The 25,765-nt window shown below is 35.8% G+C and overlaps 1 protein-coding gene across 2 annotated transcripts in view; it reads left to right on the forward strand.

Annotated features, from left to right (window-relative positions):
• The window catches only part of LOC131034640 (uncharacterized), a 218,051-nt gene that overhangs the window by 31,757 nt on the left and 160,529 nt on the right, over window positions 1-25,765 (forward strand). For both annotated transcript variants that reach the window (XM_057966192.2, XM_057966193.2), the window contains exons 3-4: window positions 990-1,071; window positions 11,086-11,169. In XM_057966192.2, coding sequence (XP_057822175.2) covers window positions 990-1,071; window positions 11,086-11,169 — 166 coding nt within the window. The remainder of the gene's footprint in view (window positions 1-989; window positions 1,072-11,085; window positions 11,170-25,765) is intronic.

The following is a 25,765-nucleotide window of genomic DNA, read 5'->3' on the forward strand; positions in this document are numbered from 1 at the left end:
ATTTATTTGACTGGGATTTCTTAGGTTAGATCTTGTATTGGTCACCCATGGTCCTCCTCGCTTTCTAGATTCTTTGACAATTAATAAAAGATTTTCTAGTCAAACCTTGGTCTCCAGCCTTGATCTCCATTGACCACCGTCCTCTTTGATTATTTTGAATTGTTTATTTGTATTGGATCACTTTGTAGTTTCTGATAGAGTTAATCCAATTTGGGTTTATCCTATCTATTTAGAATCTTTTATTGTTTCAGCTTCCGTTACATTTTTGGCTTTTGAGTTCCTTTTTTTAATGCTGTTGCTAATGTAACTTGTACATAGGCGTCCCATTAGACTACATTGATCATTCAGGGACATCAGTGTAATTTCATTCTTTAACTCTAGATCTGAGTAGCTTGATTTCTATATAACCTAAATATGATTTTCGATAAAAGATGAGTTCTAGTTGTATCTTTGCTATGCAGCATGTATACTTGGTTCGATGTTTCTCCTAGTTCTGTTCTTTGATGTCTTGAGAAGGCCACTTTTGCTTTGCCAGTTGCACATACATGATGATGTTTCATGGCTTTCATATTATATATAGATTATCTAGTTAATTTCTAAAACCAAAATTGACCAAGTTCCTTAGAATTCACAAGTGGAACATATGACTAGTTCACAACTTGTCAATGTTATCCTCAGTGTTCAGAAAATGAAGTGTTGCCAGGTTTTTCAATGATCAAAGGATTCATAAGCTGGTTACTCATACCTTCTGGTTAAGAATGAATTGAATTGATGTTATGGTCTGTCTTGACATAAATTTTAGTACTCTAATGAGCATTTTGAATAAATATTTCCTTTTGCATCAGGATAATGAGTCTCCTTCCACTTGGTTGACTTTGTGCAATAGTTTTCTTTTGGAAAAGTGATCAAGATTGCCTATCATTTTTTTTAGGTTGCTAACATCAGCAATCCAACCTAAAGTGCATAATTTTCTTCTGCTTTTTGTTCAGTTCGGTTTTATGGAAAACATACAAGTGGAGAAGAGAAGCTTCCTGTTAAAACAGACCAAGATACACTTAGAGAAGCATACAGGTTGGGCACTAATATTTTTCTGTACTAAACAGTGATTTTACATGTCTGTGTGTGTGTGTTGTAGATAAACATTGTGCTCATATTAGATTTTTTCATAAGATGCATATTCAATATGTTTATAGGTCAAATCTGTTTATAACATGCACTAATTGTTGTGGCATGTAGTTGGAAATTTTTACCAAAACACTTGCATTGATTACCTACATTTTATAGCACTCTCACAGTAGTTGATATTTATCATTTCATTTCTATAGATGAGAGAATGGAGATGAGATGTCTATCAATATTAGCAAATAATTTTTCTTTCTCACATGGCTATTCTAGGCGTATTGCAAGCCAGTACTATTTCAGTAAAATAGGTTATAGTTATCAAATTTCTATCTTCAACAAGGTGTTGGTGTGGTATTTTCAAATTATAAATACAATACCGCATTTAAAAGAAATTCATTTTATTTCTAGGGTCTAATCTACAAAAGTTATCTACATTGAAAAGGCCACTCATCATACAATCATTGTGAGTTCATTCTCTCTCCTTTTATATGTGAATGTAACTATTGAAGATATAGTTATTGAATATTATATTGTTATGTCCCTTCCTAACCAGTTGAGTTGGTGGACCTTTAGCCTATCCAGTTGGTTCTCATAGGCTAATGAGTTAGGGTTAGGGAGTTTTGGAGGCAGTTTAGCTTGTGGTTTGATATTATTTGATGGATTAGTTGAGCTCCCACCATTATTATGAGCTTAATGCCCTTTTTTGGAGTGATTTTGAGTTAGTCTTCTAATATTTACTATTTTTAGTAAGTGAGTTTTGAGAACTGACTGGACTAGCTAGCAAGGTTACTATTTTTAGTATTGTCAGTGGGTTCAGTTTTGATGACTATCTTAGCTTTTTATATAGTCTGGTGGTTTTAAATAAAATAACGATAAGTTATTAATAAATAAAGTTAAAACTTTCATTTTAATTTATTTAATTAAGGACTATAAGGGGGCCAGTTATAAAATGAAAAGTGACTTATATTTAATATATGGCCCTTTATATTCCAATGAGACATTAGAGATTTAAAAAAGATGGATTTTATTAAATAAAGTGTGCTTGGAGAAAAAGTTTGAATGTCTTGGGGAGTCTATAAAAGGCATTTTGGGAGTTCATTTTCATTCATGCCGAGTTTGATATTTTATATTGTCACTTCTTATGGGAGAGATTGCTTTTCTTTGGTTTGTGAGGATGGAAACCCTTGCAGGCAAGATTCTCCATTTCATTTAAAGGTCATAGCTGTGCGCATTGGAGGAGATCCCCATTTCAGTTTTGCAGAGTTTATTGAATATTTGATATGTAGAGGACGATTTGGGAGGTGTTTTGAAGGGTTTTTCTATCGTTTATTGCTGTTTGTACCTCCTTAATGCTGATCGTACCACCTTATGCCAGCCATACCATTCCTAGAGTTGGGACGTGAGGATTCCAAGGCAGGAGATTGGGCTTTGAGGATATAAATCTGCATTCTTGGTGATCATTATTGCTGATAATTAGTTCAACACCCTGCTTAATCCACCTACTCTACAAGAAGCCATAAAAAAAGGCTAGAGACATGGAGGCTTCTAGAAGCAAATTTTAGTCCAAGGGATTCCCTCATAAGCAGGATAAGGATAAAAAATGTTTCCAAAGGGACTCATCAGCCACAAAGTGATTCAAACAAGTTGGATGGTGAGCAGTTGAATGACCTTAGAAGGAGGATATTGTGGTTACATTGTAGAGAACCTTGGGACTCCTCACATAAGTGCAATATGAAAGCAAAGGTTAAGTAGTGGGAGTATTTTTTGCTGAGGAATCTGCATCAGAAAATTCAGATAGGCAATCTGATTCAAAGAGTAGTGAAGAGGAAAATACATTGGAAGAGCCCAACCATGATAGGGCCATTGCACAACTTGCTAATGCTCAAAAGGCAATCACTTTCAAGGTAAGAGGTGTAATATAGGGGCAACAAGTTGTTGCTTTAATTGATGTAGGAGTTGCACACAATTTCATTGATGAAAGGCTTGTAGGTAAGAGGGGATTGCAAATTGAGGAACATGATGGATTCAGGGTGATGGTAGCTAGTGGGCACAAGCTTCCTTTCGTAAGATTAACAATTTGAGTATACAGTTGGGTGACTATGAGTTGAAAGATGAATTCTATGTAGCGGACATGGGGGACAATGATGTTATTCTTGGCATGACATGGATGTTGTCACTTGTAGGGCTCTCTTTCAACTTGTAGAAATTAGAAATGAGGTTCGAGCACCAAGGTAGGAAAGTGATACTTAGAGGACTTTTGGATGGAGGACCTAGAGTGCTGTCACTCGAGGATGGAGCTACTGATTAGGCATGATCATATAGAGTGGGCAAGAGAGTGTCATCATGCCAATAGTTTTTGAAATGTCAGGCTAGGAAAAGAGCAATTATCATCTAGATGTTTAAAGGTTACTATCTAAGCTTAGGAAGGTGTTTGGGAGTATCCCTCATGGAGTTCCTCCTGAGAGGGGAATAAAGCATGTCATTGAGTTGGAGGAGGGAGCCAAACCAATAATTACTACTCCTTATTGACATCCTAAAAGGCATAAGGATGAAATAGAAAAAGGAATTAAGGAGTTTCCGGAGATGGGGCACATGAGACCCAACAAGAGCCCATTCACATCAGTAGTAGTTTTGATTAGGGGAAAGGATGGTGGCTAAGGGAAAGGATGGAACAATGCAAATGTGCATTGATTATAGGGCCTTAAATAAAAAGACAATCAAGAATAGGTATCCAATTCCCAGAAAAGATGAATTTATTGATGAGTTGCGTGGGGCTCGGTACATTTCCAAATATAGATTTAAGGTAAGGGTATCATCGGATTCAAATGAGGAAAGAGGATATTGAGAAGACTACTTTTAGGTTGCCTTTTGGGAATTTTGAGTTTTTTGGTAATACCCTTTGGTTTGACTAATGCTCCAGCCACTTTTTAGAGTTGTATGAATTAGGTGTTCAAGAAACAGTTGAGAATTTGTTTTGATATTTTTTGATGACACCCAAATTTCTTAGTTAGACTCGGGAAGAGTATATGTAGCATTTTGAGGAGGTATTGAGCATCTTAGAGAGCAAGTCTCTATATGCTGAAGAGTCTAAATGTGACTTTGGAATGACATAACCTCTTTATCTCAATCACATCACTAGTGTAGGAGTGAGAGTTGATCCTGAGAAGGTTAAGGCCATTGTTGAGTGGCCTACTCCTACAAATCTCACACAACTCAAGGGATTCTTTGATCTCTGTGGTTTCTACAAGAGGTTTGTTATAGGTTTTTCACAAACTACAACCCCACTTACGTACTTGACTAAGAAAGGAGTCTTTGAGTGGTCTGATTTAGCACAAAAGTGTTTTGAACGCTTCAAACAATTAATGTCTATATGCCTAGTATTAGCAATGCTTGATTTTACCAAACCTTTTGAGTTAAGGTGTGATGCTTCAGGAGAGGGGATATGAGTAGTTTCGATGCAGGAAAAGCACCTATTGCATTTGAGAGCAAAAAGTTAAGAGGTGTGGAGAGGAGCTACTCTGTTTATGATAGGGAAATGTTGACCATTATGCATGCATTGGCCAAATTCAGACCATACCTAGTTGGGGATAAATTTATTATCAAAACGTACCACAATAGCATCAAATACTTCATGAGCCAAAATTATCTAAATGATAGGTAGTAGAAGTGGGTCAGTAGATTGCAGGCATATGATTTTCACTTTGTTTATGTCAAGGGTAAGAAGAATATAGTTGTTGACGCACTTTCTTTAAGGCCTCACATGTGTTCTTTGACATAGATTTCTGCTAATTGGAGAGAATTAATTATAGAAGAGTATGCTAAGATTCATGGGCAATGAGATGTTATAGAGGGCACAATTCATGATGATAGGTACACAGTGATTAATGAGTTGATCATATCAAAGATGAAAAAATCTTACTCGACAATAACTCCTTTGGCCCAAAATTTATGAAAACTTGGGACTCGGCAAAAACATGACAAATTTATCGAACATTTGAAAATATATAATTCTTAAAATATTCTTGAAAAACACACATATACAATGAATTTGCAGATCATATTATTGATTTCCATCATAAATAAATCAAAGTTTGAGTTAAATACATATCATGTACCAAAAAATAAGTGCAACCTCTAAATGAATTTAAGTTCAATACATATTATAGAGGATTTCATTCCTTGAATCTCCTTTATGTAGAATTAAAGTTCTCCTCTACTTGACATCTTCCATAAAATAAATACCTTTTTCAATAGCTGGCATTGGCATGTGCACACAAAGCCTTTCAATTTTTTCAGCTCATCTCATACACATTGATGAGCAATAAATCAATTTTCAGCTCATCTCATACGTAGAGTTATTTGAGTTTTTCTCTCGATTTTTTGCGATTTTTTCCAATAATTCGCCCCAATTTATTGCCAGAGTTTTTTGCAGATTAAATCGTGGCCATACATGAATCGCTATAAATTGGGAGTTAAATGATTTTTTGCAGATTTTTGCATCTATGGATCATATTCAAGAATAGGATCTATTTGGTGCCTTCACAATTTAAGGTGAAGATAGTGAGGACTTTCCATGATGCACCTATGGCTAGTCACACGGGTTTCCTTAAGACCTAAAGGTAGATTTGGGAGAGGTTTACTTGGGAAGGACTTAAAAATAAAGCCCTTAAGTATGTAAAGAGCTAAGTCACTGCGTTCGAATTCGAATTCGAGTTCGGCAACCGTAATATTCGGATGAAATTCGGCGACGACAAAAAATTCAACATTAAATTCGCCTTATATAACTTTTTTTAAAAATAAATAATATATCTAATAAATTATTATAATTTATAATAGTTAAGATTGCAAAATAGATTTGAAAGCATTACAAGCAGATTAAAAATAAATGAAAATAATTATAAATTAAATATACTTAATATTAAATTTTTTATTAAAAATTTAATATAAATTAAAATTATAAAATAATAAATAAATCTAAATCTATTTAATATTAATAACTAAAAGTATATTAAAATAACAATAATATTAATGGAAGGAATAAAAAAAAACCTAAAAAACAAATCGAAAATCCTAAACGAAAAACTATGTAATAAATTATTGATAGTTGTCTTATATGAGCCGGACCACTCTACTATATATATAAATCTAGGAACTATAGATCGCTCCCATCGAGCCGTTCGTATCCTAGCTCTATACATCGACCATACCTATATTGATTAGATATATGAAATTTGACAATGAGAATAGTGGCGACACCAAATTGACTCTATATTTAAATAGCATCTCTCTCCCGACGGGACTGAAATCCGAGAAGGAGAAGGATTGAAATCCGATGGCGACAATGCACGAGGGAAAAGTTGTGGCTGGGCAAGGTTCACACGGCATGGGAATAGCGGTGGCTGGGCACAACATCAATGGACAAATTCAACTGTGATGGATAACAAACTTGTTCAAACCGTTTGATTTTGCTGTACGAATTTTCGACGAATCTTTTCAAATTTTTTTTTTATAGATTCACTGAATTCTGAACTTGAAGCCGGAAATTCGGTGAATGCGGTGACTTTAGGTAAAGAGTGTCCCACTTGCTAGCTAAACAAGAATGAGCATACTTATCCAGCTGGTCTACTTCAGCCCCCACCCATTCCTATTAAAAAATGGGAATCTATCTGTATGGATTTCATCATAGGGCTACCCAAGGTACAAGGTAAAGATTGCATTTATGTGGTGGTTGATAGGTTGACCAAATTTGCACACTTTTTTGCCTTTTCAGCAACTTATACAGCGACGCAGATAGCTGATTTGTTTTTTAGAGAGATTTTCAAGTTGCTTGGGATGCCTAAGAATATTGGTAGTGACAGGGACAACAAGTTCCTAAGTATCTTTTGGCAGGAGCTCTTTAGATTGAGTGGGACTCAGCTCACTCCTCGCACTAGCTACCACCCACATATAGATGGACAAACAAAGATAGTGAGCAAATGGGTGGAGGGGTATCTCAAGAATTATCTTTCTAGGCAAAAGAGAGCTTGGATAAAATGGCTACACCTTGGTGAGTATTATTATAATAGTACTTATCACATGTCTATCCAGATGTTGCCATTCATGGCTTTATATGGATGTGAGGTTCCCAACTTCATGGATCTATTGTTTGGGGATAGCAAAGTGCCTAAGGAAAATGACTTACTACAAGAGAGTCATGACACCATGAAGTCATTGAAAGAAACTTGCAATAGGCACAGAATCAACAAAAGTTGTATGCTGATCAGCATTGAACAGAGCGTAGTTTTGAGATTGGGGACATGCTTTATCTGAGATTGCAGCCATATAGACAGTCTACTCTTAAGAAGAGTGGAGCAAAGAGGCTCAAACCTATATTCTATGGTCCATTTAGAGTGTCTTGACAGGTAGGAGAGGTTGCCTATGAGCTTGAGTTGTCAACTAGTAGTAGAGTTCACAATGTGTTTTATGTATCTAGGCTCAAGAAGGCACTCGGGCATAATCTGATTCCCTCAATTGAGTTGCCATTGTTGGATGAGGAGGGGAAGTTGCTATTGATTCCTGAGGCCATCATTGATACTAGAGAGAGGATTCTTTAGATGAGGGTCATTAGGGAATTTTTGGTCAAATGGAAGAACTTGCTAGTAGAGGATGCCACGTGGGAGAATGAACAAATTTTGCAGCATCTAGAGCCAAGATTGCTTGAGGACAAGCAATTTTGGGAAGGGTGGATTGTAATGCCCCCTTCCTAACTAGTTGAGTTGGTAGACCTTTAGCCTATCCAATTGGTTCGCATATGCTAATGAGTTAGGGTTTGACACTATTTGATGGATTAGTTGAGCTCCCAACCTTATTAAGAGCTTAATGCCCTTTTTTGGAGTGATTTTGGTAGTCTTCCAATACTTACTATTTTTAGTATGTTAGTATTAATATAATTTTATTTTTTAATTCAAATTGTTTTCCTCTTTTAGGTTTGATACAAGGGTGAAAGGAGAAATGGAGACTCAATCACATGGAGGACAAGGAAAACAACTGCAAGAAGTAGTCAAGATGATATCAAGACAAGAGGAGGAACACCTCAAGGACATAAAGGGATATCAAGACAACATTGCTCTACAAGGAAAGACACTACAAATGGAGGAAAAGGCAAGTGTGGATGATGAGTGATTACAAATGAAGGATGAAATACCTCAACTATGTGAAGGAGGGCAACATTAAAATCAAGGATGCTCAAGATGATAACAAAGAAGAAAGATTTACACCATCTAGACTTACACTTCATCAAGATATTCGAGAGGATCTCGGGGAAGACTCAAGAATTCAAAGGAAAGAACTCTACATCAAGGAAATTTCAAGATAAGGTCGTTACAACGTCAAGGAACTACAACTACTACTACAAGAAGGATTTTATAACGAATACAAGATCAATGTCAAGGACATGTTCCCCATTTCAAGAAGACATCAAGAATGCACAAGATCAAGGTGAAGATGAGGATTAGCTCAAATATGAGGAGGATTTCACAGTGGTAGTGATCAAATGAAGAAGAAACAATTCCAGGACATGATAAGGATGAGAAAGTCAAAGTCGAGGATAGTGAACACAAAAGATTTCACATCATGAAGTCAAGAATTACACCAAAAATTCCAAGTCCAAGGCAAGGAATTTCAAGATCAAAGAGCGTCAAGGAAGGAAGTAATTCAAGATTCCCAAAAATGAGAATGAAATGCAAGAATGATCAAGAAGATAGTTTCAGAAGAGTTGAGCAAAGTTAGAAACTTGATCATTGAGATGATACAATTTGGGAATATGACTCATCGTCACTTCATGCCATTGGATAATATTAAGTATCAAGAGATATTGCTTGAAATTGAAGGACTTCTTTGTGATAATCTACAAGGGGCAAGCTGAGTTGGCGACAATCATCATCAAGCCACTCAAATCATGACAAGTCAACATGTCTAAGTTCAATTTACTTGACTCATCAACAATCACACATGTGGAGGGCACTAAGTTCAATGTACATAACCTGATTTCTTATTGGTCCTAAAAGGATGTATATTCAAAGCAATGTAATGATCTTATTGGTCAAAGAGGAGTTAGTTGTAACTAAAACTGATTAGGGTTTTATTGTTAAATCTTGGCCATTAATTTGAGAATCAATTCTAGCTCTTCATTGTAATTGGGATGTCTATAAAAGGCCTAGCCTTCTCATTTGTAAGGATTAATAGTTTGGTAGTAGTAGAATAGTTAGTCGTAGAAGTAGAGTAGATGGAGGAAAGAAGAAATTGTTGTCAAGGCTATGTTGACATCAATACATAAGTTTCATTGAAGTTATGGTAGTTCTTTGTGTTGTGTTCTACATTTTGCATGGTTTCTTTTTACTTCTCAGTTAGTTGAAGTTCATTGATCTTAATGGAGAAATGCGATGATATATGATAAATTCCTTGGTTCATACTTTTTGTGGTTTGCTGATTGTAAGCTACAGTGTAAAGTTATCCTGAACCTCATTATTCCAATAGTTCAATTGTGAATGTTTCATTTGGATCACGTTAGCGTTGGGTATTTGAATGAATGGTTCACAGTAAGAAAATCTTTCATTTCCTTGGGAGATTGCATCAGCGTTGTGTAGTTGTTGTTATCATGGCAAATCAAAGCTTGGTTTAAAGGAGTTTGTTTCTCAAAGCATTATTCATTATCATCATTGACCTTAGGTTCTAGCATAGATTAGTCTCTCTAAATCCTTTTCCTTTTGCCTTTTGTTTGAGTTCAAGTTAGTGTAGGAAGAAAGCATCACTGAATTGCTACATCAGATGATCAAGTTCCAGCTACAATTCATAAACGTAAGTCTCTTTGTGATTATCAATATATCACATCATATACACTGAGTCTATCCATTTGCATTGTCAAGACTTGACTAAAGAAACCTCGGGGTTATCTTATTTGATCACATTTGTTTAGCATATAAGGTTTCCTTGTTCAAGAGAGGATAGAATACTTAGTATTTTATTCATGTTTGAAGTGCATAAAAAACACATCAACAGGTTGGACACAAGATTCCATGTTAGCATCCTTTTGAAATGTTGATGTTCATCATGCTCAATGTCATAATAATATATAAACAATTGGGTTGCCCATCATGTCCAACTTGTTTTGGAATTCTCAGCAAATTGGATGAATGCTTTGTACTTAAGTTTAATTTTAGCACAAATAAAGCTTATAATAATGCATCTTCTCAGCATAGGTTGATGTGCAGGTGAATGTCTCAAGAAGTTGATTTATGCAGTGAGAATTGGAAATATTAGATTTATCTAAAATGTGAGCTTCTGGATTTGATTATGTGAGCTTTTTTGCATCAACGTTTCCGATCAAATTCTCTTTGCTTTCATCTTGACGATGGATCACAGAGTGTGATTGGAAATGTTGATGCAAAAAAGCTCACACAATCAAATCCAGAAGCTCACATTTTAGACATACTAATAGATTGTGGAAATCTACTGATATTGAATGTTAGATTTTGTACACTTTCTATTAACTTGGTTGATTTAACTCCTGTGCTCTAGATTATTGATTCTTGACAGATAAATGCAGTTCTACTAATGTGATTTGATTTATAGGGTTGGATTTGCATCGTAGTTTTTGCAGTGCTGTCATGTATAATTTCTTAGGAGCTCAAGTGGTGTATGCTGACTTTTGATTTTTTCGTCTGCAATCTCTGTTGCTGGCCATGCTTTTTTTCACACCTTAAGAAATAAATGAGAAACTTTTGTACTAAGAAGCTGGATATTGTGATAGGAATAAGCATCCATTGAAGGGTTTGAGTTCTAACTTACAAGGATAGAGAGATTGTTATGTGGTTTAATGTGTTGGTTGTGGTGGTCAACTGTGAATTTGCTTCAAATATGTTTACTTATATCCTTCCATTATGTAGTGTGCATCAGTAATGGTATTTCCCCTTGTGCATGAAAAAGGTTCATTCGCAGTGAGGAGGATGATCTGGATTCTTCATGGGAACAAAGGCTGGCAAAACGTTACTATGACAAACTATTCAAAGAGTATCCTTTTATTCATCTGAATTTGTTGGCATACAGATTTGTTCATTTCATCTGTTATATATTTGTATATTTTATTGTTGTAATGGTTTTTAGAGATGCTAATATATATAATTTTTGTTTACTGATAAGCAAAAGGAAAAAATGTTTTTAACAAAAATGTGGAACTGAGTTCTGCAATTTCTTGTCTTCCATGGCAGATATGCTACATTCGCTAGAACAATGTGGCAATAGATTCATATCATATTAGATTTATTTTAAAGTGTATCGCTATGAGAGTATCACGGAACTAGTGATTATAGGGTTAGTCGAAATGAAACTGCAAACTTTATCAGGCCAATTATACTATCTCCTAATAAAGTATTGTATTGGATGTTTTGAACCCCTCCTGAAACAAAATATATTAGCAAAGACAGAAATTTTTTGTCAATTTGTGTAAGGCCACATTTTTCTGTAATTACTAATTACAAAAATGACACAGACTAAATGTATTTGGAAAAGAATAAGAGGAAATCTGATGGAGCTTCTTCTATGTGTGATCATTTTGAAAGTCTGGTTGTTTGGTACTGGAGAGACTGATTGGAATCTTGTGAAACTTTAGTTAGATGTTGTGGGTATTGATCAAAGCATGCTAGGTTGCATGGCAGCGGGGTGGATAAAATGCCGTTTGAAGTGTGAAGCTGGAAACCCTTACTATTAGCTAACAGTTGGGAGAATAAATATTTTAGTTCCTGTGTTTCGTGAACTTTTTAACTGATTTTCAAATACATGGTGTTTCCAGTGTACCAAATTATGCAATGATTTAAGAGGATTCAATTGCATTGTTTTGAGTCAATCAAAATTGACTCAAATTTGATGAATGGTGATTGACAAGAACCCATCTCTCATGAGCATGAATGGTACACTTAGCACTCTTTGCATCTTAATGATGCTTTCTAGGATGAAACAATGGGACATCCTGGGGGTCATCCATCCCAGTACTACTCTGGCTCAAGCATGCTTAGCAATATGGTCTTGTTGAAATCTCAAGCTCCTTTATATTTCTCCGTTAAATCTTAATTTATAACTCGAAAATTGAATCTGTTACTGTTTCGGAACTCTTAAAGTTGGTTCTCCATGTACCCTCTATGTTGTATGGTACAATGGAGTTACATTATTTCATACACCTTAAAAATGTTTGCTCCCCTGGGAGTAGCTGTTGTCTGATAGAACTTGCCATTGGGCTTCTTTGAGGCATGATGCAATGAAGAGAGCTCAATTGGGCTCATTCGCTACTGGCATTGAATTCTCAGATTTGCATGGTTCAGTGTTGCAGCCATTCTGTTAACTCCAGAAAAGTAATTTTGATGTCTAACATATTATTTAAGATTATTAAAAGACAACTCTTCTGTTCTGTGGTAACTGCAATAGCCTGTTAGCTCTGTTGCACATTTCTTTGATGCTGCTTTACCATTAAAGTGTTCCCATGTTATCTTGTGGTGGATCATGTCTGCATCTTTCCCTGAACTTAGAACTTTCATTGCAGGGTTCATATGGGTTTAGTTGTAGCAACCACAGCAGAAACAGAAACCACAGCAATTTCTTTTTCCATTAGAACACCTGTATGGGTTTACTTATTCTCAATCTTGGGTTACTCAATGTCAGCTAACAAGTCTACAGCCTTCATCTTCATGTTTAGTGGTTAATCTTGTTACTTGGATCTCCAAGTAACCTAACTCTAAACATCTTTATTGGAAACTGGTCTAATCTCTTTCTTCTTGGCCCCTGGGTTTGCATACAAGCACATATTAAGTTTAGATTGTAATCACTGGGTGATATATTATTCATCAGTTGAATTAAATATTTGAAGTGCTTGCAAATGCTGATTTGAACATTTAACCAATTGATTTTTTTAATATTAAAGATAGAGATTAAACATACATATAGCAATAAGTTTGTGCTTCGGGACAGCCTGAGACTGTCACAGAAGAGATCAAAAAATAATATAAACAGAGTATTAGCTACGCAGGGCATTATAGAAAACTGAGGGTACTGTATATCCGATCATAATATACAAAAAAGAGGGACAAATCATAGTTTTCATTCAATTTAAACAATTGAATTCTAAGAGTGGCCCCAAATTATGATCAGGCCACTTTTGTGAAAGGGTCTTACCCATAACTCTTTTGAATGGGATTTGCATCTTTAAATCTGGTTGATAGTCTTTAATTCAACCATGTTTACCTAGCTACCTTGGTCCCTTTGGCTTACTGGACCAAACATTCGATAGTAATAGATTTAATTGAAATCCAATTCAAGGGAGAGTCTTGAGGCATTGCTCTCAGATTCCAAAATAAGAACTTGTGGGGGTCCTCAAAGACACATTGTCCGCTAAATTTCTAACACATGCACTCAGAGGTTTCCTTTGATGACATATGGGAGGAAAATCTGATCCAAACATGAACAATGCCAGGTTATATAAGGATATTGGGTTCGTCACTAGACCAGATTGCTCAGAGGTTGAATTTGCACAAGAGGTGCGATACAAGTTCAGATGTGATATTTTATCTATTCTAGCTTACTTATGGTTTACCATCTGCCACAAGAATGATGTAGGCTAATATCTCAATGACAGTGAGCAACATCTAGCACTTTCATGAGGGACATGTGGTATTAATTATTATCCTGCATCCATGTGTTGTTAAATTTAAATTGGCTTTATCTTGGGGTATTCAGATCTGAAATTCATTATACTTTGTTAAATCTATTTTTGGATCTGGAATAGGTTTAGAGCAATTCTTACGAAAATAAATCCCAAGCGGGCCGAAAATGAGGTTTGGATATGAAAAAGCTTTAAATCTCGTGGTTTAGATTAGGTTAAATTTGTTCACAAAGGCTTTTCACAGTTCAGGAAGGAATTCCAGGATCACTTGACATGCAACACCATCTCATGCCATTCATCAGTTTAATTGATGGCCATCCAACTTCTCTTACCTAATTGGTAAGTTTGGACACTATAAACCAAGATTTAAATATGATTTTGGGCTCAATTCCCCATCATAGCAGTTAGGGGCAAAACTTGGTGAAAATTGTTGCAAGCAATCTCATATGCAAATTATTTTCAAATTTGGTTAACTCATTTGTCATGTTTTGTTAATTGTTACTAAGAGGAAAATATAACAATGGATAGTGTGTGCATTTGACACTTATCAACATCTTGCCCCATAGGATGACATTTAGCTCAATTTCCCATTGGCTTTCCAACTTAAGCAAGCCTAGAGATTTCAACCATGGAAGAGCTTGCGAAAAATATACAAAGGTAAATAATAAGCCTCAACTCTCAAAAGCTTGTTCTTGGTGGAATTCTACAATGTAGATATATAAAAAGTTGTATTTTTCTTGAACAGAAGTCCATGCAAATCTCTACAAAACGTTACTCCAAAAGAGTCAATGATCAGGGGAGAAACTTGTCGATATGTTGCTATGCAGCTCATACATAGAATAGAACACAAAGTATGCTACTCTCTCTTAACAAGGAAATCTTAAATGCTAAGGGTTAAGATCAATCAAGAAGACCCCAAGGTTTACAATACAAACTAAGGGAATTAATTGCTTGGATAGACACAATTTATGAATGTGAGAGTGCTGGTTCACTCAAAGGGACTTACGCAATTGTTCTAAGATATCAATCAATTCCTTTTCCTCAAGATGACTTAAGATTTTGCTATTCAAATCTTCTACTACTTCTACGAATGCTTTTGGAAATAAAATGCAAAAAGGAGTAAGGTTTGAGAACCTAATCTAACTCTAACAATGCAAGAAATTATCAATGACTAAATGAAATCCAATCAACTTGTTTCGCCATTAGGAACAACTACACAAAGGTGATGCAATCTTCTAAGGAGATATGAAAGATTTTCAAATTGTTCACACACATTAACACCAAAGGACATGTGAATCAATGATAGTAAAGCAATTGAACTTAAGCATGAATATAGTTCAGTCTAACCATGCATTGCAACTTGCAATCAACAAGCTACAAATAGTATGAACATATTGGTTTCACCATAAATTACTAACAATGTGATGCAGAGATAGTAGCAATAGGGTGGCAAACACCCCCACACACACACCTTTTACTCCTTCAATCTCAAGCCCTTAAAGGCTTCAACTCACACCAATCTCAAATTTGAACTTTTACCCCTTACAAGGGTTGGTACTTACCTTCACAATGTTCTTAGATCCTAACAAGACCTTTCACAACCTTCTTGGTTCACAAGGGCAATAGCTTTGCTCATTACCCCTAATCACACCTTACCGGCCCCTTACAAGGGTTGGTACTCACCTTCACAATGTTCTTAGATCCTAACAAGACCTTTCACAACCTTCTTGGTTCACAAGGGCAATAGCTTTGCTCATTACCCCTAATCACACCTTCCCAGCTAGTAGCCCTATTTTCCTGCTTTTTTGAACTTTACTCCAAAAAGTGCCAAACAAGGTCCCAAACAAATTTTAGTTTCAAATACCCTTTTTGAACCTCTATCAGACTCCAAAGAATCAGACCTCCAACCTGTTCCAGCACTCCTAGGCATGTACTTGGGTCACAGACCTAATTGATCAAGTTAGGCCTGGGTTACAAAGGAAGTGTATGGGAATGGGGTCACAAGGAAGATCCAATGCTTCAGAGGGCCTGTCCAATGTCCAAATACACCAATTCAATCATCTAACTCACTTTCCCATTGTTGTGCATCTAGCTATCAACCAATCTCTCACTGTTCTAATCTAAACCCTCACAAAGTTTAGACTAGGGCTTGGTGGCAAAATGCCAAACCAACTCCTCTGACCTTGCCTCTTTGGGATCTCATAATACACCCTCCTAACTTGCATTCTACCAATGGCCGTTGAAAACCAATGACTAGATTGCAAGTTAGGGCATCATCTATGCAAAACTCTAGAAAATAGAGGGTTTCGGACCTGTAGAGGGTAAAATGACAATATCTTCCTTCAAACACTACTTCAAGGGGTCAGACCAGGTTCATCTGAAAGGTAATTCAATGCTCTTTCCTACCAAGCCAAAGTTTCATGAAAACATTCAATGCCCTGTACAGACAGTACATAAATGTAACACAGTTCCTGGCAAAATCAGATTTGTTTGTTGTAAATACTCCACCAAACTTCTCAAAACATCAACCACTATCAACAACCTTTCTTCTTCGGTTGTGCAAGCATATATGGAGTCCTCTCAACGACCACAACTAACTTTTAAATGGCTATGACCGTTGGAAGGAAGTTACACTCCTACTGGCAACTTTTGAAAATTTGCTTGACAACAATTTTGCAACATTTTGCAACTTTGATCACTAAACACCTAGACCTTGTCAAACACATCCAAGGTCACCATTAGGCTTCAAAACACCTAAGACAACATTCTAGGTCCATCAAACACAAAATTTCATAATTCAAGCCCACATGGCGTAATAGACCTCTAGGTTTATATGGGCACCTGAGAGGTTATTGACCACACAAAGGGCATTTTATTACATCAAGGGCGATCTTTGAGATCAAACCCATTATTGCAACAAAAGAAAACACAAGACACTCACTAGACACCCCTAAGCCATGAAAACACTGTGAAAGTAGAGGTGCCCTGCACCACAATGCCTTCCATTCAACTAAGTAAATTAATGCAACAATAACTCTTAATCTAAATTTGAGAGATATGAAACCATGCTAACATCCAAAATCACACATAGGCTCACCAAGATTCAATGAGTTTGTATTAACTTTGGCAGTATTTTTGCAACAATTTCACAGAAGTCTCTTATGACACAAATGAAATGAGCTAGCTTATATAGAGCTCTTATTACAAATGAAGGGCCTAGATTGATCTAGAATCAATGGTCGGATCATCCCAAAAATTTGGGTTTCCTGAAAATGCTATGCAATAAAAATGGAATATTCTCATCACCAACTATGAGAAGCAAGAGACAATGAGAAAATTCGATGACACCTAATCATTTGACAAACTATCTTCTTGAATCAAATTCCCCTTATCTCTTTCCTTGATACCATATTCAATGAATTTGGGCATAATTTCAAGCTCTTCCATGGTGACACTTGGCAGGGCATCGAATTGTAGCTCTATCACATGCAACTCCTCGGTGTATGGGTCGAAGATCTTCTCCCACTTTGCTTGCTGTCTTTGGAGATGATTCATGCAAATCATGAAAGAAAGGATTTCATTCAACTGGTTTTCCTTGATAGATTCTAACCCTTGAAAATAAGTGGCCTTCACCTTCTCTTTCAATGCTTTCAAATTGAAACCATCAACCTCACTCATTTCCTGGCCTAATAGTTCCTCCAAGGAGGTAAGGATCTTCGATTGTATCTCCTTGATTGATCCTTCTATCTTCTCACAGTCCCTTTTCATTCTATCAAGTGTTTCTTTAGTCATCATCAAGGAACTATACCAATAGTTGAAATCGTAGATGTTTCCTTCTTCAGTTACATTTTCTTGAATTAACGTTTGCGTAGGAGTCCACTTCAATACCTTGAGGTGAGGAATTGTCTTATCTTGTGCCATCGGGAAATTTTCCAACTGGTCTTCCACACTTTGGATTCTTCCCTTAAACAATACCGTCTCATCATATATTCGAACAAATCCTTTTAAAAACTCTTCATCTTGTCTTGAAATATTTTCAATTCATTTCCTTCTTGATTTGTACCTTTCATGGCTTCAAAACTTTCAAATGATTCTTGTGGAATGGAAATTGGTGGGACAAACACATCATCTTCCTGCTTTACTGGTTTCATCAACCGTTGTATGAACTCCTTAAATCTCATATTTTCCAATTCCAACTTATCTTTCTTCTCTTCCATTTTGTTGAGTCTTTCTTGGATTGCCCTGGTAGAATCATTTAACTCTTGAAATTCTTGCTCTTTTGTTGTTGGTTCGAGATCAAGTGTTGTAACCTCATAGTCCATTGGAGTGATTAGCTCTCTTGGCTTATCAACCATTGGAACTGCCACTTGTAGAATATGTGATCTTGAACTGTCTCTTGTGATATGAGAGAACTTCTTTGCCTTCTTTTGCTCCTTAGCTTTGCCAATTCTTGCAAATAAATCATCTATGTTCTCAATGGGTTGAACTATTTTTACTAGCTTCTTATTCATTCTTTCCCTCAACCAATTAGGAGCTGTAGATAGCTCCATTCTATCTTCTAGCTAACTATTATCATTGATTCCTATCAAGGCTGAAATGATGACCTCATCTATCTCAAGGCCGAAATGATGACCCCATCTAACTCTTCGCTTGTGTTTGGGTTAGAATTTCCCAACTCCTTCCCTATAACCGTCTCTTCTACCTCAAGATGATCCATAATCAGAGATGCTTGACCTTGAGAGGGCGCTTGTTGTTCTTGATCTCGGAATTCTATTCCACATTCCAATCTCGAGTCGTTCTCTACAACGAAAGTTTGATTCATTTCCAATTCTCTAACTGATGAAGTGCTCGTAATTGATTGAGTATCACTTGTTTTTGATTTCTTACGTCAAGTTTCCTCACTAGCAATCTCCTTTCCCATGATTCTCCCTGTTTGAGGATTCTTAGCTATATCCTTTCCTTTTTAGGAAACTTGATCTTCTCCCTCGTTGTTTCTTTCTTTGTTACTTTTTGTTGCTTCATCTTCGTTGGAAGAAGAATCCTCATCATCTATCTTACCGTATGTAAGGGATACACCTTGATTTCTCAACTTGTCGATTTGTTGGTCAATCCACCATCTTGAATTATCAATTACCTCTTTCATCAATGTGTTTATATTTGTAAGCTTAAGTTGTGACCAGCTTGGTGCTAGGATAGGTTTATCTTTTTCTTGCTCGTATTGGGGCAATACTTACTCTCCATTATCCTTCACTTGATCAGGATCTGGAAAAGCATTGCATCTTCTTATGATATCAACTGAGATCCTGGACCGCATCTTTCTTCTAATTGCAAATTCATCCGTGAGGTTTGCCCAATAATCTTCTAGGTTGACTCTATGCTCGTATCTTTTCCCTTCCATTGTATGAATCTTATGATGAGATCAAAGTACGATCTAGGCTTGTATATGCCAAGTTATAAAATTGCAATTCTGTATTAGCTGTCTCGATTGCTTGGGTTGTATGACATGTCTCAAATGACGAACCATATTTTTCTACTAGCGCCTTAACTTTCTTTGATAACCTTTTTTGTGTTCCTCCGTGTAGTAGATGAGTGAGATACATTGAAAATGCATATTTTACTCTTCTATAATGCTCCTTCTCATGTAGTTGCAATTGGGGATAACAATCATATACCTTGAGTTGATAACCTTTTGTGCGTTCCTCCGTGTAGTAGATGAGTGAGATACATTGAAAATGCATATTTTACTCTTCTATAATGCTCCTTCTCATGTAGTTGCAATTGGGGATAACAATCATATACCTTGAGTTGATAACCTTTTGTGCGTTCCTCCGTGTAGTAGATGAGTGAGATACATTGAAAATGCATATTTTACTCTTCTATAATGCTCCTTCTCATGTAGTTGCAATTGGGGATAACAATCATATACCTTGAGTTGACCTCTCTTATTTCCTACCTCGCCTTTGCATATCAATCCCTTATATCTTATGTTTCTGGCCAACATGTATACTACATAAGAACTCATGTAAAATGTTTTTGCCCTTTCTAAGTTCCTCAATTGTACATTTAGATTGTCGCTAATCAGCTTAGCCCAATTTATCATCTTCAAACCTAGCGAAATCTCTTCTACATAGTAGAATATCCATGTTTCAAACACTGCTCCTTGTGGGCTCCCCATGATTCTTAGTACACGTGAGTTTCTTTGGTAGCTTGGATTGAGGTCTCTTTGGTCCGCTCATCCAATCCCAACTAACAAGGTCCATACATCTTCCAGGTGCCTTTTCAAATAATGCCGATGATTCTTGTTTTGTTCTATTCAACATCCCATCATAAGGAGGAATACCAAATGCTTCTCTAATTGCTTCCTCTTGAGAGAAATGCAAGAACTACTCCGTTAGGTGTCAATATTGTCCTTGTTTGGGGATCGTAATGCCTTGCACATTCAACCATCAACTCCTTACATTGAACTGCTGGCGGGAAACCGACAGCTTGGTAGATTCTATTCTTAACCATGTTGCTTGCTAAGGTGGATGGCATTTGGTCTCAAGTGCTGAACATCCTTCTTTTGAGCTTGACCCTATCCAACTGTTCCAGGTTGCTATCTCCAACTTTCCTCCATCTTGATGAAATTTGAGACTCCAGGAAGAAACCTCTAAGCATTGTCTTCGTTTGAACTTTCCTTGTACTACCTCCGGTCCTTGCTCCCAACATGTTCTTGTATAAAACTCTAAGTCAAAAACCTTGGTTTGAAAATGAATAATGACTGAAAATGCTTTCAAATCACCAATTCCAAAATTATTTAAGTTCTGATTTCCACTTATAAACTTCGAATTTAAGCCCTAAAATCAGAAATGAACACATTAATTGCTAATTCTAGGAACGGAATCATGACATTCACATTCTTCAAATATGAAGCTCATCACAAATTAAGCCAAAATCTGATATTATATACTTGACAAGGTCTGATTTTAAATCTGAATATTGAATGTATGCCTTGGATTCGATTGATCTCTTTGATTGACACATGATTTAGGCTTTGATCTTCGATCAGCCTTTTCTTCTTCCCTCCAGTAACTCGATAATTGCCTTCAAATTCTCTCTTCAATGCTGGCAAATAGATTCTGATCTGATTTGCTGATTGCAAACTTATTGTTGGCTTCAGTTTTTGCGAATTTGGATGCTAATCTTGCGATTCTGATTGAAATCTGCTCACAATTAATCTTCTCAACTCCTATTTCTCACAACTTAGGTCTGATTCTTCTCCTTTGCGAATCTGGAAATGTTCTTTAATGCAAATTTATTTGGTAAATTTGAATTTGAATTGTAATGAACAGCACACCTTTTTCTCTTGCTTTATAGGCATTGCAAACAAAAGTTGCATCCCTTCCTAACAAGGCCGACTCAGGGATTCAAGACATTTTTATTTTCAATTAAAATTCGAATTTGCTTTGCTTGTTAAATCGGCTTCGTTAGGGCAAATAAAATCCTTGAACTTGTTTCTCTCAAAAAATCTTTCACAGCCATCTTGCTTCTTGCGATTTTCTTTTTGGAAAATTTTGAATTAAATGATTTGAAATTTTGCTATTCCAAGAAACTCTCAAATTTTTACTTCATTTATCATCTCCTGAAAGGGTGGATATTTGATTCTTAGGAGGAAGATTGTCATTTTAAAATTAATCTTTTAATCATCCTTTAATCACCAAGTCTTGGAGTGGAAAAATGCACGAGACAAGGAAATTTTGTTTAGCTCTTGAAAGTTAATCACAAATGGAGTGGAAATTCAAACCTCACAAGGAAGTTCCAACTTTATTGCTTTAAAATTTAACTTTTCTATTCATCATTTAAATTAGACCAAGGGTGGAAATTTGAATCTCACAAGGGTGGAAAATCAAACCTCACAAGGAAGGGTGGAAAATTGACAGGCATAAGGAAGATTTCACTACAAGGAAGATTTCGCTTTCATTGCTTCAAAATTTTACTTTCCTATCCATCATTCAAATTAGACCAAGGGTGGAAATTCGAATCTTACAAGGAAGGGTGGAAAAACTAACCTCACAAGGAAGGGTGGAAAATCGAATCTCACAAGGGTGGAAAATCACCACATAGAAGGAAGGTTTTGATTTCCTTGTTTTTCATCCTTCTTTGTTCCATATTACTTGCATTGTTCATCAATTTGCTTGGAGAGTGGAAAATTGAACCACACAAGGAATGGGTAGGAATTCATGGTATACAAGGAAATTGCACTTTTTCACCTTATTTTGCCTTGTAAATTCTCCTTTAGAGTTGAAAATCGACCTCCACAAGGATATTTCCAATTTTCAATTGCCTTGAAACAAACTTGACATCTTTCCCGACAACTTTGCAACATGACAACATTTGACAATTTCTTACAACATATCGACAATATTGACAACATTTACAAAAATTGTCAATGTTGTGCATTTGCTTCTACCCTTCAATCCTAAGGACCCTTCATCTAAGCTAGCTCAAAGTGCAAACTTTAACCAAACTCTTGAAAGTGAATTGCTTCTAAAGATCAAGAACTACTGCCAAACTAACAAAACCCCAAGCAAAAGGGGGGGTCCCCATTTGCAATGAGTTGATGTGTGAAAAGGTCACAACAAAACCAAAGGTATAATTCTCTATATTTTTGGTCTTTTGGCTTATGCATTGGTTCCTAATCAAAGTTGCATGGACACGAATACGCATATGGATACGGATAGGACCATCTTTTGGCTTGTGCATTGGTTCCTAATCAAAGTTGTTTGGACACAGATATGGGTATGGATATAGATATGACCATTTTATAAGACCCCTAATATAAATATGATAAGATACAACATTCATTCATTAAAAAATACCTATATATATAACACAATTGTTTATAATATATATATATATATATTTGCGTGTGTATCTTAGTATATAGTTAATATACTAAAAATAAATTAATATTAAATAATTGTAAATATAATATATTTATTAAAGCTATCACTTAATTTTAATTATAAATATTATTAAATTATTATAATAATCTCTTATAATATGATAATATGACTTTTGATATATCTTTTCTCATAACCATATAATTTATTTAATAAAAGAGAAGCTACTAACATTTCTATAATATAATTATTTTTATAACAAAACTAAAACATTTATAAATAGAACTATACAATTACTACACTACCTTTAAAAATCTACAAAAAATTAAAATTAGGTTTCTTTTTGTATCATATTCTGTATCATACGCCTTTCAACATGACATCAAACTTATATTACATCATATTACATTCAACTTACATTAATTCATCGGGCAAAAATTTATAAACACAGTGGTGTAGACGCAGCGGTGTGATAAAAAATGTAGACGTAGTGGTGTAAAAAAAGGTTTTTGAAGATGTGAAGGTACAATATCCACGCCATTTTGGTGCTGTACCATATCCGTACCTTTACTTGGTATGATGGTACACATACCAGGAGAGTGGGGGTATTATGCCTTTCAACATGACATCAGATTTATCTTACATTATATTACATCCAACTTACATTAATTCATTAAGCAAATTTTATAAATGCACTGGTGTGAAAAAAATGTAGACATGGTGGTGTAAAAAAAGGGTTTTTTGAAGACATGAAGGTACAGTATCCACACCATTTTGGTGTTGCACCATATCTGTACCTGTACTTGGTTCGATGGTATGCATACGAGGCGAGTGGGGGTAGCATTTCCTGCAACTCTGTTCCTAATAGGAAGAGGATTAATTTAGATTCCAAAAGTTCTAGATATTTCTTTCTTGGCTATAGTGAGCAATCTAAGGCTTATATCAGACTTCTTGATGTTTCTATAAATAAGGTCATCCTTAGTAGAGATTTTGATTTAAACAATACAATTTGTTTTTCTCTTGTAGCAATACCAATAGGTACCCACTAATTGGGAGGATGAGGAATCAGATTCTTTGGGGGGAAGTGAAGGAGGGTGTGTATAAGGTATAGTTCTCTCGCAAATGTTCCTCTGTCCCTTGAATCACAACAATCTTTGGAGTTACGATTATTTAAGGTGGGGTTCAACCACCACAAATATTTTAGGGGAGGAAGTCTGAGTTAATAAAAATTCAAGATGTGGTTCAAATACCATAGGTACTGTACTGTGTACCCTGATAGTAGAAGTTCAAGTTATATTATGCCATAATGCAAGTTGGAAGAGAGTATGATCTTTTTTGTGAAATTTGTGGTCTTGAAGATTGGGGAAATAAATTATTTTTGACATTGATAAAAAACGAGATTAAACTAGGGCCTAGACCCGTCTACACAATAACATCCAAAAGGCAAAAGAAAAAAATCTCATGAGATATGAAACAAAAAAAACCAAAGAATAGCTAAACTATCTAGCTTGGATAGGGCCAACAAACACATAGCAGGAGAATGAGTCTGGGAAACAAAAATCAGTCGCTATCAGCCAAATGTCATGAACCTCTAGCCGCTAGCCAGTCCTTGGAGAAGAAATTAACCTTGTCTTCAAAATAGACATCCATGGGTTCAACTATTTGAGTGCATTTGGTTCATTTAGAAGCTTGTCCTTTTATTTTATGCATTTCTCCCTAGAGGACGTAGAGGTGGGTGGTGGAATTTGTGATGGTCTCTCTATTCATGGTAAGGAGGCTTGAGAGGTTCTTCTTGATGTCCTTTTAGTTCTCTTGCTTTTTTACAAAATTTAGACTCAAGGTTTTCCAGTTGCTGAAAGAAGAAATTTTTTTTTTGACCTCAACCTAGATTTCCTTGTCCACCTATTTTCTTTTCATGTCATTGGCTTGATTAAACACAACTTTTTCACTATCTTGTAATGTTAGGTTGGAGTTATGTATGTGTGTGAGAAACTATTTCATCACATTATTATGTAGGTCAAGCTTTTTTGGAGGTCTTTTAATTTTTTGTAGGACAAACAATTATGGCATTCAATGGTGTGCTGATGAGTAGGAGGGATAGGCAGTTAGGTAGAGTCATTATTTAGAACTTTTTCTTGGGCAACGACATTGTCTTTCTTGGGTCTAAATCTTTGATGCTTTGCTACATGAGGCTTGTTAGAGGTGGGTTAACAAGATCTTAACCAAATGGTGTTTCAATAGGTTTGTTTTGTACATGAACTTTTGAAAATAAAATTGTTGGTTCTGAGAAGCACATTTTGCTCTTTCGCTAGAGCTGTTCTAGCCTTCGAGGGACTTGAATTTCATTGTATTTAAAAGCCAAAGGAATATTTGTGTTGGAAACTGCCATTGAGGTGTATGATGCCTTGATGAAGAATCATAGCTAGGAGTTGGTAGAGTTTTCTCTAGGTAAAATATCCTTTGTTTGTAAATGGGTGTTTAAGGTGAAATGTAGGTGTTGATGTGTTATTTAGGACACTTCGAACACAAAATAAAATATTTAGTGTTCTATCCTCGCTTGAACAAAGAAACCTCATATGCTAAAGAATATGATCAAATGAGACAAACTCCAAGGTTTACAATGCAAACAATTGACTGTAAGTTCTGGATAGACTTAATGTTTGATGTGATAATGCTGGTAATCACAAAGGAACTTATGCTTATGAACACAATTGGAATGTAGAATCTAACTTAAACTTACTTGGAAATTAAAGACAAAAGGAATGATGGGTTGAGAGATCTAATCTAATTCTAAGGAGGACAATGATGATAAAGGATGAGGCTTTGATAGACAAACTCCTTCAAACCAAGCTTTGCTTTGTCATGATAACAACTACACAACACTGGTGTGATCTCCAAAGGTAATGGCAGATTTTCATATTGCAGACCATTCATTCAAATACCCAATGCTAGCGCAATCTAAATGAACATCCACAATCAAACTATTGCAATTATGAGGTTCTGGCTAACTTTACATTGTAGCTTACAATTAGTAAACCACAAAAAGTATGAACCAAGGAATTCATCACATATCATT

The sequence above is a fragment of the Cryptomeria japonica genome, chromosome 4, assembly GCF_030272615.1.
Source record: "Cryptomeria japonica chromosome 4, Sugi_1.0, whole genome shotgun sequence".
NCBI lineage: Eukaryota > Viridiplantae > Streptophyta > Pinopsida > Cupressales > Cupressaceae > Cryptomeria > Cryptomeria japonica.